This window comes from Cricetulus griseus (assembly GCF_003668045.3).
Source record: "Cricetulus griseus strain 17A/GY chromosome 1 unlocalized genomic scaffold, alternate assembly CriGri-PICRH-1.0 chr1_1, whole genome shotgun sequence".
NCBI classification, from domain to species: domain Eukaryota; kingdom Metazoa; phylum Chordata; class Mammalia; order Rodentia; family Cricetidae; genus Cricetulus; species Cricetulus griseus.
In genome coordinates, this window is record NW_023276807.1 from 99,161,920 (window position 1) to 99,176,305 (window position 14,386).

Below are 14,386 nucleotides of genomic sequence, written 5' to 3' on the forward strand. Positions count from 1 at the left end.
GTTATGGGAACACTGATGGCAGCTGTAGCTCCTCCCAGTGAGATGTCACTCAGTCTGCAGCCCAGGTTCTCCGGGGTCTGCTTCACTCCCACAGCCAATCAAACTATGTTTCTGATTGTTCATTTACAGTACCTTGTGCTTTTCTGTAGCTTGTCTCTTTGTCAGCCTTAAAAAAACAATAAAATCTTTTCAGGCAAATGTGAAACATACAACACAAATACTATCTTTTTCTATAACAATCTCTGTAGTTGTAATTTACTTCACATGCCAATAATAGTTACATTTGATTTAAAGTACAATTCTTTTCTATAAAGTGGATTCAAATGTAAACCAAAGTTAAGGAATGAAGAACTTGTGATGTTAGTTCTAATTATCGACTTGACACAACCAGGAGTCAAGAGAATCTCAGCAGGGGATTTCTAAAATCAACTGGTTCTCCCCCCAGTTGCCTGCTGCCTGGGTATTTTATCCTAGTAACAGAAACAAAACTAAAACACTACTTTTGGATCCCTTGAGACTAGAGTTACAAATAGTTCTGAGCTGCTACTCAAACCTGAGTCCTCTTGCTACCTACTTACTGAGCCATGTCTCCCACCCAGAGACAACCTTCTTCACAATCTACCATGCAATTGGTGCACGCTGTTCTTTCCCTCACAATCTGTGGGATAATGCACTAGATAATCTGTAAAGGAAGCTTGGTGGTAAGAGAAGGACAAGCCACTGTGTGAGTGCACTCGGAAAGCCGACCGGCTGAACTTGAACGCCACTCTTCCCCCAGACCTGTACAAGTGAAGCCAGATACCCTGGTAGCAATCACTGTGCCTAAACTGCAGAGCTGTTCTTTACTAGTGAAAGTGATGAATTCAAATTCATAGTTTTTCAAGATGTTCAAGGACCTTAGTATTTTCATAATAGCTCAGGCTTGATTTTACTATCATTATATTTAATTTTATATATCTGTCTATTATTACTAGTGTGTGTGCATACGTGTGCATGTACCATGGAGTGTGTGGAGGCCAAGGGCAAATCTCACTTTTCACCTTTACGCAGCCTTCAGGCCTGAACTCTGGCTGTCAAGCTTGCCTAGGAAACACCTTTACCCACTCAACTGTCTTGTTGGCCTTTGATTTTAATAAGATACAAATAAACTTTGCAATTTATTCAACAATTTGCCATAATTGGAACTATCATAAACACCAGCCAAAGAATAAAGAATCAAGGCTACAATGTTGGATTTTTTTTTTCTGTGAGAAAATGGCTTAATATAGAGAATATGGACTATCATGTGACAGAACAATTCAAAATTCACATATCTGCAAATTTAGATGATCAAAACTGATCCAAATGAAGAATTTTAAAAATACAATTAGTTAAATGTTGAAAACAGCACCAAGTAATGCCATTCACTAATGTAACAGATGCTTATTGAGGAGCCACTTACTGTACACTATCTGCATTTATTTATTTATTTATTTTATTGTTTTGGTTTTCTGAGACAGGGTTCCTCTTTGGCTTTGGAGGCTGTCCTGGAACTAACTCTTGTAGACCAGGCTGGTCTTGAAGTCACAGAGAGCCACCTTTCTCTGCCTCCCGAGTGCTGGGATTAAAGGCATGCACCACCACTATCTGCATTTATACCTAATGTGTTTGTGAACTGTTGAAAAAGAAATCAGAAAAACAATCCCATTTCAATTGCCTCAAGAGACACACATCTTTTCAATGAGATAAGAGACACAACAAGAAGGAAACTCAATACAACAGAAGATGGAAGTGATACAGGAGAAACTGGGAATAATAAGTTGATGTTAAAAGGGCCACTAAACTTGCTTAGGAAATATAGAGTCACACAAATGGAAGTGGCTAAAGGAGCTCTCCCAGTTATCTTATCAGTGTGATTCTGCTGGGCAGGAGGGAGGACCCTGGTTAACAGCTGGGCAGGAGGGAGGACCCTGGTTAACAGCTGCCCAGGAAAATAGCCTTGGTCTCTTGGGATGACTATGGCAATATTTTTACTTTGTAAATCTTCCCATTTATCCAAAGAACCAAACCTTGGAATTTCTGTCTCTGTAAAACATGCTTAATCTCAAAGTGTAACTTGGGGCTAAGAACCACATAAGCTGATGGGGTTTCTGTTTGGGCGTTGTTTGTTTGTTTGTTTTTCCTTTATTGATCTCTAAATTATGAAATGATTTCTCTTTGGAAAGGCATATTGATTCCATAACAGAAAGACCCCTTGTATTCCTGGTTAATGGTAATAATGTTGTGAAAAGGGCTGTATTACCATAAGAACAATAAAAACACATAGATTTGCTACAACCTCAATACAAATTTTAAGATGTTTTTCACAGAAATATAAAAAAGTTTAAAATGACGGGGAATCAGGAAAGACCCCGGATTAGTAAAATCCCTAGCAGAAAGGGTGATGCCAAAGGCATCGCAATACTTTATTTCAAAACATACCATAGAGCCACAGTAACAGAAAAAAGCATCACAGACAACAAAAAAGAAAGATAAATCCATGGAACTAAATGGAGAACCCAGAAGAAAACCCTTAGTTACTGCCCCGAGTGTTAACAAAGGTACCCAAAGTACACACTGGAGAAAGGAAGTTTCTTCAATAAATAGTTCTTGGACAATTGGATTTCAACATATAGAAGAGGAAACTAGATGGTCATGTGTCATCCTGTATAACATGTAGTTCAAGGGAATCAGACACCTTACAATAAGGCCTGGAATGTCTGAGTCAACTAGAACAACAGAGGGAAAACACTTAGAAATTTCTGAAGAGGCTCTGATATCTATGAAATATTAACAAGAATTTACAACTGGGGTTGCTTGAAAATTGTAAGCTTCTGCACGACCAAGTAAATTGTTAATAGAGTGTAGAGCCAACATGCAGAATATGAGAACTCCTGAAGGTTGTTCTCTACCCTCTACTTATATCAGGGCATGTGTGTGTTTGTACATATACATACAAACATCATATACAATAATAATAAATCAAATTTAAAAAGTATAACCAGCACATGGACAAATGAACTGATCATATTGTTCTAAAAAGAAAAGTAAATGGCCAAGAACTGTATAAAATTTGTTTATCATCCTCAGCAACCATCAAAATGAGCTGGTTCAGCAGTTAAGAGCACTTGCAGCTCCTGCAGAGGACCTGGGTCAGTTCCTAGCACCCATGGTGGCTCATCACCATATATAACTCTATTCCAGGACACCCAACACACTCATCTTTGAGGGCACCAGGTACACACACACACACAACACTACACTCACACACATGAAGACAGAACACTCACACATCAAAATAAAATTTAAAAAGAAACTCATAACTACATTGAGTGTTTATCTCACCCATGTGAGAGTGGCTATCATTAAAACAATAAACAACAAACATTGCCAAAGATTAAAGAAAAGAACCACCCCTGCCCTCCCTGTTGGTGTGAAAGATTAGTAAGTCACTCTGGAAAAATCAATGTGGAGGTTTCTCAAAAAAGGAAAATGCCGGCTGACTCAGTTAAGGGTACCAGGAACAAGTTCCTTCTTTCTTTCTTCTTCTTCTTCTTCTTCTTCTTCTTCTTCTTCTTCTTCTTCTTCTTTCTTCTTCTTTCTTCTTCTTCTGATTTTATTTATTTATTATGTACACAGTCTTCTGCCTGCAGGCCAGCAGAGGGCACCAGATTTCATTCAAAGTGGTTGTGAGCCTCCATGTGGTTGCTGGGAATTGAACTCAGGACCTCTGGAAGAACAGTCAGTGCTCTTAAGCACTGAGCCATCTCTCTAGCCCACAAGTTCCTTCTTATGGCGAGAGCTTTAAATCCCATTAGAAAATTGCTGGTTACTCCAATAATATTCATGCTACTATTGTGCCAGTGGGTTATCTTTTCAGGCCAGTTGTTGTTGCTCCAGGATTCACAGGTGAGTGAGACTGCGAATTACTCTTCTCCCCTTGTAATGCAGATAGAACCTGAAAGGTTCAGGCATTATGCTGGCCTGCCCCTGTTACCTGGTGAAACAGGCATTACCCTGGTCAGCCCAAGGTTCCATGGGAACTAAGTCTGCATGCAGGTGCAGAGGGCCCCTTTAAAAGATAGGTCCCTGCCCGTTTACTCTCTCTGTTCCCGCTCTCTGTTTCCCCGCTCTACTCTCCCACCTATGCTCTCGCTCTGTCTCTCTATGGCGACCGGCCATGGCGGTCAGCCATTACCCTGTTCCTCTTCTTAGTCTCCCCATTCTGCCTTATAATAAACTTATAGTCAATATGTCTGTCTCAGCAATTTCTCTTTTCTTCTTTTTAAACAAAACAATAACAGAACCTTCCAGTATTATGAATGAGAGCTGCAGGGACAGATATTCCAGTTGGGTAACAGCTAGATTTCTCAGTGTTTTATGACTCCATATTTGGTGTCTTCAGCAATAGGACTCACCATCAAGTTCTGGAGGGCAACAAAGAGCAATGGCAATAGCCAATGATATCTGAGGATGGAGCATGCTTGGCACTGGGATTTTTATTTAATGCCTATGGTGTCTGTGAGGGACAATGTCCCCCATTATAGAGTAACTCCATTTAAGGTTTTATGTCTGTATATGCATACATTTTATGAAGCTTCTAGGGCAGTAGGTTTCCATATGGTACTTTCAAAGGTCTTAAATGTTAGTTATCTCTCTCCTCCCCCATTTTACCCTGTTACATTATCAGGTGAATCTGGTAGTATTACTTTAGTATGACTAAACTGAAATAGCATTAAACTGCCCGAGTTTTGTCGGGGACCAAAATAGTTCCATTATGGGATGTCTTAAGGTCCAGCCTCAGGTTTCAGTAATGGGAGCTCTGGCCCACTATTGTATTGCTAATGCGAGCAGATCTGTTATTGTATATCATGGCCTCAGTGTAGACTGCCTCCTAGTTTGCATCTCTACAGGACTAAGCATCTGAATAGGCCTGCACCTGGGCGGGAGGTTAGATGTGTGAGTAACAGGGAGGACAGGGAATCAGGAGCCATGGAGCACAGAGAGGGGTCAGGAGGAGAGAAATGGCCTCCTCGTGGCCATGGAAGCATGGTTAAGAAACAGCCAAGAAGATGCTAAATAAACAAGAGACTCTAGTTTTGCATCATGGAACTGAGAGCTCTATAAAGATGACAAGATGCCTGTGTTTGGTCTTTATCACCGTTGGTTTGCTGGGAGCTTTCAAGTCCACGCTCCCCCACTCAGGCCGAACTTCATGGCTTCCATGGCTTGGGCTGAGACAGGCCGGGCCAAGACACTTAATCAGTGCATCTCCCAAGCTTCATTAGACAAGTATTTTGCAGTAGATGGTCAGAGATGCACATCTGATTAGCATGCAGAAAGACAGTGGAGTTCTCAGCTCTAAATGGGACATCTAGGGATCCTTGCAGAAGAGGGGACAGACAGATTGTAAGAGTCACAAGTAGTGGACATCTGCAGGGAAACTGAAGGGACCAGCTCCCCATTTTGGCAGCTATAACAGCCGAACACTTGCCTGACCTTGTCTTGGTCACTAGGAGGTCAGATGCCTGCCTCGTGGCAAGGAACCAATCAGAAGTTAGCTGGTGGCGCTATGCTTTATGGCTCTGGGTGTGCTTTACAGACAAGTGCACAGCAATGACGCACAGAGCATAGCAACCACGCTGGGAGGGCCTATGGGCCATAACAACCAGTTGGCCAATCAACACAGGGCAAGCCCTCCAAGCCTGGAGGCACACCAATCCTGAGCCTAGGCGTACCCCTAGACAATCCCCCTTATGCTGCCCTATAAGATCTTTATGCAGACAGTTCGAGCTGTCTTTTTTAGCCATCTGCCATGGTGGGTGGATGAAAGACCCGAGCTAACATGGGGTTAGCTCGTTAAACAACTACAATAAAGCCCCTAAGAGGCTGCCCCTCCATGCTCCAGCAGATGGTCCTACACAAATGCACATACAGTCAGCTCTAAGGAGACTCAGGAAACTTGAGGGAGAGAGAGAGAGACAGAGAGAGAGAGAGAGAGAGAGAGAGACAGAGAGAGAGAGAGAGAGAGGAGAGAGACAGAGAGAGAGGAGACAGAGAGAGAGAGACAGACAGAGAGAGAGGAGACAGAGAGAGAGAGAGAGAGAGAGAGAGAGAGAGAGAGAGAATGCATGCACATGGAGTTGGGAGAGAAAAGCAGTGGTGGCTAAAATAATGACTCCATTAACAAGTTACAAGTAATTCTTAAAATGAAATATAACACCCCCGGAAGCTCAGGCTTCCAGGATCTCAGCCCAGGACCTTTGCCACCCTAATCACCATGGGAGACGAAAACTTGATGCAAACAGCACGAGGCTTTATTATAGATGTTTAACAAGCTAACCCCATGTTAGCTCGGGTCTTTCATCCACCCACCATGGCGGATGGCTAGAAAAGACAGCTCGAACCGTCGGCATAAAGATCTTATAGGGCGGCATAAGGGGAGTGTCTAGGGGTAAGCCTAGGCTCAGGATTGGTGTGTCTCCAGGCTTGGAGGGCTTGCCCTGTGTTGATTGGCCAACTGGTTGTTATGGCCCATAGGCTCTCCCAGTGTGGTTGCTATGCTTTGCGTGTCATTGCTGTGCACTTGTCTGTAAAGCACACCCAGAGCCATAAAGCATAGCATCACCAGACAACTTCTGATTGGTTCCTTGCCACAAGGCAGGCGTCTGACCTCTTAGTGACTAAGACAAGGTCAGACAAGCATGTGTTCTGCTGTTATGGCTGCTGAAAGGGGCAGGCATCTGACCTTAGTGACCAAGACAAGGTCAGGTAAATGCATGTTCAGCTGTTATGGCTGCTGAAATGGGGAGCTGGTCCCTTCAGAACTTATTTACAAAATTCAACTTTTATGAACGTGCATGGAGTCATTGTGTTATAATATCCATGATAAACATTGAAATAAATTTTCTTTAAAATGGATTATAACCGGGCATGGTGGTGCATGCCTTTATTTCCAGCACTTGGAGGCAGAAGCAGGCCAATCTCTGTGAGTCTGAGGCTGGCCTGGTCTACAGAATGAGTTCTAAGACAGACAGCCAGGGATACACTGAGAAACCCTGTTTCAAAACAGTACAACACAACACAACACAACACAACACAAAGGGGTTACAGCATGCCTGTAAGTACTTTTAGAAACAGGATTCACTGCTTTGGCTGTACCTTGAGTTTCACTTAAATATACATGTCAGCAAATTAACCAACAGCTAGTCAGCAACCATGGCACATGGAAGCTGTTCTTTGGTTTTTGAATTTGATGGTTGCTTGTTTTGCTATGCCAGGAAGCCAAATCAGGGCACCAAATCCATTAGGTAGAACTCAGTCCCTGGGTCACTCCCCTATTCCCCTACATAGTTAGGGACAGAGCCACACCCACTGGCTTGTCATTCAGAGCAGAGTCCACACTGCAGCAGTAGAGGCACATTTCCCACCATGTTTTCTAGTCCCAGTTAAAAAACTAAACATACTTTATCCAGCTTTATCAGGTAGTTTCTACCTGATACAGTGACATGCTGACATACATATGCCTGCAATCCCTCAGCAGTACTCAGACTCGGAAGAAAGTCTGTGTGTATCCCTAATGTGGGGTACCAAATAATTCTGTTATGGAATATTTTGGGGCCCAGCCTCCAGCTCCTGCAAACATGGAACACCGGAAAGCTCCAGCCCACTATTGTATTGCTAATGCCAGTAAGGCTACTATTGTTTACCATGGCCTCAGGGTAATATGCCTCCTATTTGCATCTCTGTGGGCCTAAGCATCTGAATAGGCCTGCTCCTGGGCTGAGGTGCGAGGGGTGTGAGTAACTAGGGAGGAGAGGAGTTAGGGGTGAGCAACCAGAGGAGAGAGGAGAACAAAGAGAGAAATGGTTCCCTCGTGGTATTGGCAGGATGGTTAAGAAACACCAAAAAGATGGCTAATAAAGAGTTCTACAACATGGAACTGAGAGCTCTCTAAAGATGACAAGATGCCTGTGTTTGGTCTTTATCGCCACTGGGTTACTAGGAGTTTCCAGGTCCACACACCCCCACTCAGGCCAAACCTCATGGATTAAGGCTGAAACATTCTGGGTCACGACAAAATGGCGCCCGAACTTGGGGCCTGAGAACAGGGGAAGCAGCCATGGACACCACGAAGAAATGGACAAGGCAGATGCTTGGACAATTCGAAGAGATAGTCACCATGGGTGAACTGGTTGGAGAAGAAGCATGTGCAGGAAAAAGCAGAAAGAACTAAAAATTCTGGTATAAGTACCCATACATATTTATGGATATCTAAATACATAAATATGTATATAAACATATCCTTTGTGCTCATGTTATGTAATGAGCATGTATTCACCTATTTGTGTTGTATATAATATGTAATAAATGTCCTTAACATATAGGTTTTATGTGTTTCCAAGCAATATTTTCCGGTCTCAGAAGGACCCAAGGATAGAAACGAAGATTTTTATCTTCAAAGGATGGAACCAAAGAAATTGTTGATACACACTACTCAATTACTCTACTCAACCGTGTCACTAAACAACAGTTGTGCTAGAATGGTCATCACCTTACATTGGTCGATGTTTACTATTTAAAAAATACTTATCAAGTTAATTGGATAAATAGTATCACATTACTTATGTACTTCTGACAACCTTGCAGAACCTGAACAGTAGTCCTAGCAGAAGTGTAAAATTTGTTAAACATGCATGCTAGCCCAAACCAGGATTCATTTTAGGTCAGAATGATTGATCTTGAAATATTCCTACAGTCTTACTTAGCAAGCTTGTCTTTCTCCTCAGCAGGGAACAGCTTCTTGGTCCTTCCTCCTTTCCTTTTGACAGTCAAGCCACTGGCATTATAGTCAGTGGCCATAAGACACAGGTTCTCTGAGACTTCCAATTCCAGACTCGGCCACTTCTTGCTCATTTCTTCAACCTTTGAAGTAAGTTTGAGGCAAGGATAAATGTTACTGTTCAGAAAAACTAACTTTTATTGTTTTCATCACTTGTCTCTTATTTTTCACTGCATATGTTTAGTGGATAAAAAGATTTCTGTAGGGCTGGCGAGATGGCACAGGGTTTAAGCACATTTGCTGCTCTTGTTGAGGTCTTTGGTTCAGTTCCCAGCACCCACTTACAAGGCAGCTCACAAAGTCTGTAACTCTAGTCCCAGGGGATCCAATGCTCTCTTCTGTCCTCAGAGGTCAGTGCACACACACGTACACATACATATATGTATGCAAATATTAATAAAAATAGATACATCTTTTAAAAAGATTTTTACATTGTTTAATTTTAGCATTATAGACTATTGAATATTTTTTTGTAAATTCTGGTTTATTTTATTTCTGTTTTATCTAAAAAAAACAGAGTTCTATAAAACTTCAAAAATGTGCATTCTTAATTCTGTGCCTTTTTGCATTTACTCTTTGTCATCTAGCATTTTCACTGCCTGTTTGAACTGTAAAGGACAGGAGAAAACACATCACCTTCAGTATTTACTGCCAGGATTGCACATGGGAACATGGGCAGTAAGATTCCGAGAATGTGCCATCATGGATATTAGGAACAGAAATGAGTGACTCCACTCTGCACAGCCATTCTCTCTCTGTTAACACTGACAACTTTTTATTTTCTTTAAATCAACTGGCTACTGGAGTATCAAAACAAGTGGAGGTGCCCACTGACACGGAAGTGACCAGTCCTGTGCTGAGCAGCAAGCAGGTGAGGCTGCTGAGCTGATTGGTTCAAACTCTGGCAAGGAGGTGCCTCCCAAATGGGACAGGCACCAACTGTGATATTTCACAAGTAGAACATGCCCAAGTTATTCCTATTTTAGCTGCTTTTAGAGGCCATTATGTGGCATTTCACAAGGCCACAAGTCACAATGCAATCCCACGATGCTTGGTCAGATAAGTGACCCAACAACTCTGTTAATCAGCTGAGTTAAAGGGAAGCCCTGTGTGAATGAAATCCTGAGTGAATCTGTGTTGTTGACACTGGGGAAAGGTAGACACTGGCACACCATGTCCAGGACTTCAGTGCCTCAGCTCATGGAGGTGACAAAGCTTCCCTGGGTTAGGCTCAGGATGGCAAAACCTTCCCAAGGAATCTGATATGAATGTTGATAGTGTGTACACAAAATGTTCTTCATAGCTTTCCCCCGCTCTGATGGCCTGGAGACTACTCCTGCTGAGATAGCTAGACCTGCCTCCTCGGTCCACCCTGGCACAGTATCCCTGCCTCCTTGATTATCTGAATGTAACACGCCCACCTCAGCTCTACGCAGTAATCCTGCCTCCTTGTTCAGCTGTTCAGCCCAAACACACTAGGCATCTTAGTGCTTCATCCTCTCTACTAAGACCCAGTCCACTGATCCTAGCTTTCCCTATGTCTGTCTCTTCTTCATTCCCCTCCCCGACCCAGTCAAGTCAATCCTGGGAGCTGTGCAAGGATGCTGCAAATTTGCAAAATATTTTAATATTTTCCTAGGAGGGGAAATGTTTCATCTATATTTGTTCTTTTTCAATACATCTCTAGATTTTTATGAATCTTTACAATTCAATGCATCTTAGACCTCAGTGTTTTAATCTGTATCAAATATATTTTTTGGCTGATGATGTATATTCTTACATGATATAAAAATCATATGTTCTGAAACCAGATTTACTAAAGGACATAATGTATGGGATGCTTTAATCAAGACAGATTTTTGATTCATGTGAAACTGTAAGTGTATATTCCTGCTCCCAGAGTATTACCAAGTAGTAATGTGGAAATTACAGTTTCCAATGGTCTGAACAGAAAATGTCTAGTTTGCACACATCAAAGGTCAACGACTGTGTTGGTTTGAGTTTGTTGAACTTAGAGACATTTTTATTTCTTCTCATTTATTACTTAGTTCCAACTGACAGCTAAACCTGCCTCCTTGGTCCACTTGTCCACTTAACTTATCCTTAAACCATTGCAAGTACACTTATCAAAAGCCAACAATACCATACTCCTCTATGTTTATTTTATTTATGACATGGGATAAATTGATTTTCTAGGTTGTATGCTATTAGGATGAAAGATTGGATTTGATTAGTGAAAAATCATTCTGAAAATATTTTCCTTAACTTTTATTTGGACAGTAGAAAGCATCTCTACATAGACACAGTTTCATACATGGATAATCCCACTGTTTAGGGAAGCTTTTGTTTGTTTTGTTTGGGACACAGCCTCTCTATGTAGCCCTGGATTGTCCTAGAACTTGATATGTAGAACAGGCCGGCCTCATACTCACAGAGATTGTCTACCCGTCTCCCATGTGCTGGGATAAAAGGCATAGACCACCATGCCAGCCTGCATGGAAGTTTTTCATCAGCAAAAGTCAGTGGAATCAATTTTTGAAAACAAGAATAGCAGCATCTTTTTGAAAGTGAAAATTTTCTTTCTTTAGCTGGCCTTGAACTCACAAGAGATCCACTTGTCACTGCAGCAGTAGGGTAATCCCTGAGTTATTTATATGATCTTACCATTGTCTTTAGTTGCAGAAACACTGTGATTAAGATTACTGTGTTATGCGCATAGCTATCAGGTATATCTATTGCTTGCATTTGTGTCTGTGCACCGCTCGCCTGGCACCCAAGCAGGCCAGAAGAAGGCGTCAGATCCTCAGGAACTTCAGTTACAGATGGTTGTGAGCTGCTATGTGGGTGCCTGGAATCAAATCTGCATCCTTTAAAAGAGCAGCCAGTGCTCTTAACTGCTGAGTCATCTCTCCAGCCCCTGTATTTTGTGTCATTTCAGCCACAGGATTCATTTCTTTGAGGTATGTAAGCCATGACTGACCTTTTGGCTTACTAGGTTTGGGTTCTATCCAATATCTAATTTCCAGTTCTTACTTTTAGCATGCCAGTATCAAGCATGTTTCTTCTTGACATTTCAGTTCTAACCCTTCCAGGGACTTTATATGCGTATCTTCTGAACCACAAGGATCTCCTTGTTTGTGTGCAAAGTGTGTTTGTTCAGTGTTTGCTTCATTACTCAGCAAACGCAGAGGACGGCTGGCAAGTGTACGCTCCAACCAAGAGCATGGAGTAGATGGAGGGCACGTTCAGTGTGCCTTTGCTTAGTTTGGGAAAGTCCACGCGACTGACTTCAGACACGCACTCCACACACACCTTTACCCTCACATCATGCAGGCTATTTGCCGAGGTTACAGATGATTACCTTGAACTGAGTTCATCCTCTATGGCTACCTGGAAGTGGTTCTTCATCACAGCACATGTTTTCAAACACATGGCCAGCTGTGCACTGTAACTCACAGCAGCGTTTGTCTGGCTCCCGATTATTCCCTGTTAGGTCTCCAGTGAGAGACGCTTTCTCAAAGGCTTTCACTGAAGAAACCTCTGAGTGTAGTGGTGCACACTCTCTATCACATTTCTTGTTTATTTCACGGTCTTCAGACATTTTCTCCAGATGCAAAGGTGGAAGGTGGATTTGTTTGCTTTCCTTCTGAGACTGAGGGGGCACTGGCCTGGCTGGATCTGCAGATGTGTTTTGTGTTTGGGGGCATGTCTTTGAGAGAACTTTATCCTTCAGGACCACAGGATATAGATGAGAAAAATGGAAATAAATATATATTTACATTTAAATTTCTGAACATATGTTTAGATGTCAGAAATCATTGGGCAGTACTTTTTTTTTTTTTTAAAAAAGTAATTAAAAAAAAAGAAAAATAATTTACTTAACAAACATGAACTGGAAAAGTTATGTTAATCACTATTGTTTGGGCAAAACAATTATGAGTTAAATTAATTATTAATTAATGCTCTGTGTGTTAATTTACCAAAGATGAATCTTTTATTTTTAATATAAACCTTATATAAAAATATTTGACCTCACTGGACCTCAAAAAGTGAGCCATGCCTGTGAGCTTCAGATCATTGTTTGACAAATAACTGAGATTGAAACTATTAAAAGACAAACCCAAAGCTTTACATTACTGACAGCCAGAGCACTAACACCAATCACACAAAAACTAATTGCTAAGTTGTAATTTAAATCACATGGCAACACACTGTTGTAATCTATATGGGCTCGGAGTATTAAGGTTTAATATACTCCAACATCCACAGAAGACAGTGCGTTACACAGCGTCAACCACATTCTAAATATCTATGCTACCCGAGGACAAAGCCACTCTCAGCCCAGTCAGAGGAGCCTGTTCTCACCGTGAGCAGTGCTTAATGCAAAGGCTCATGGTTTCCCAAGATGCTGAGAATAAGTGACCCTTGGGTGCTCAGCCTTAAACAAGGCATTCACAGCACCCACTCAGGGTTCAGGGGACACTGTGAAAGAAGGGACGGAAAGAATGTAAGACTGAAAGATAGGGTGACGGCTATGAACTGTCATCCTAGACTCAACACAAGCAATGCAATCATTAACTTGCCGTAGCTGTGGCCACCTGCCCTGGGTTTACACAGGCCTGGCCTGTCAATAGTCAGTCGTGGGGGTGAGGGGCTCAGGGAGCCCTCCTTTCACTGCTAACTATTGGGAGAAGGGAAATCATGGTCATCAGTTGTGCGCTCACAGCTGAGCCCACCAGGAATCACAGATGGCTCTGGAAACATGGTCATGCAGACAGCCCTTGTAAAACTCAGTGGGTCACAAATCAACATGAATAGACATGAATGTGAGAGAGAGTTTTTTGGGAATGGGGGTGGATAGGGGTGGATAGGGGTGGTAGAGAGATGGGAGAAGGGTGGAGTGAAGGGCAGTATGCATTGTGAACATGAGGGAAATGTTCCAAGAACAGATTTATACTAAAAAGCTTCGTGGCACGCATCCGTTTATGACAGGGAAGTGGAACACCACAGACAGGGACTCTCTGCCGACAGCTGGGTGGCTCCCAGCAGGCGCGGGCCGTCTTTACGCCTACTATTTACTTCAATACACATGCTGGGAACAATTATTGACCAAGAGACACTATTAATTCTTTGAATTTCCCAGTAGTCTTTGCAGCTATGATACAGTAAATTTAAGCTACAGGGCATGATTTCTGACAGTGGCCATCACTGCTAGGCGAGTGGAAGTTCAGCTACACAGGTCTATGGTGCTAGCTGACCTCTCCCTATCCTCAGAGGAAGTTGCACATGGAAGCAGGGAAATACTCAGAAAAATGTCTGCTCACAAGCAACAACTTTAAGAGTACACTGTTTTATAACTTGTTAAAATGTTTAAAAATTAAATGGCAAATATGAAGTAAAAATTGCTTCTGAGCCAGGTGGTGGTGGCACACGCCTTTAATCCCAGCACTTGGAAGGCAGAGGCAGGAGGATCTCTGTGAGTTTGAGGCCAGCCTGGTCGGCAGAGCGAGTTCCAGGACAGTCAGG

General features: G+C 42.3%; 1 protein-coding gene across 1 annotated transcript in view; it reads right to left on the reverse strand.

Annotated features, from left to right (window-relative positions):
- The window catches only part of LOC100768060 (ankyrin repeat domain-containing protein 36A), a 236,859-nt gene that overhangs the window by 31,518 nt on the left and 190,955 nt on the right, over positions 1 to 14,386 (reverse strand). Inside the window, exons 19-20 of the mRNA XM_035452430.1 lie at positions 8,783 to 8,943; positions 133 to 166 (exon numbers count right to left, since the gene is read on the reverse strand). Of these exons, the coding sequence (XP_035308321.1) occupies positions 133 to 166; positions 8,783 to 8,943 (195 nt within the window). The remainder of the gene's footprint in view (positions 1 to 132; positions 167 to 8,782; positions 8,944 to 14,386) is intronic.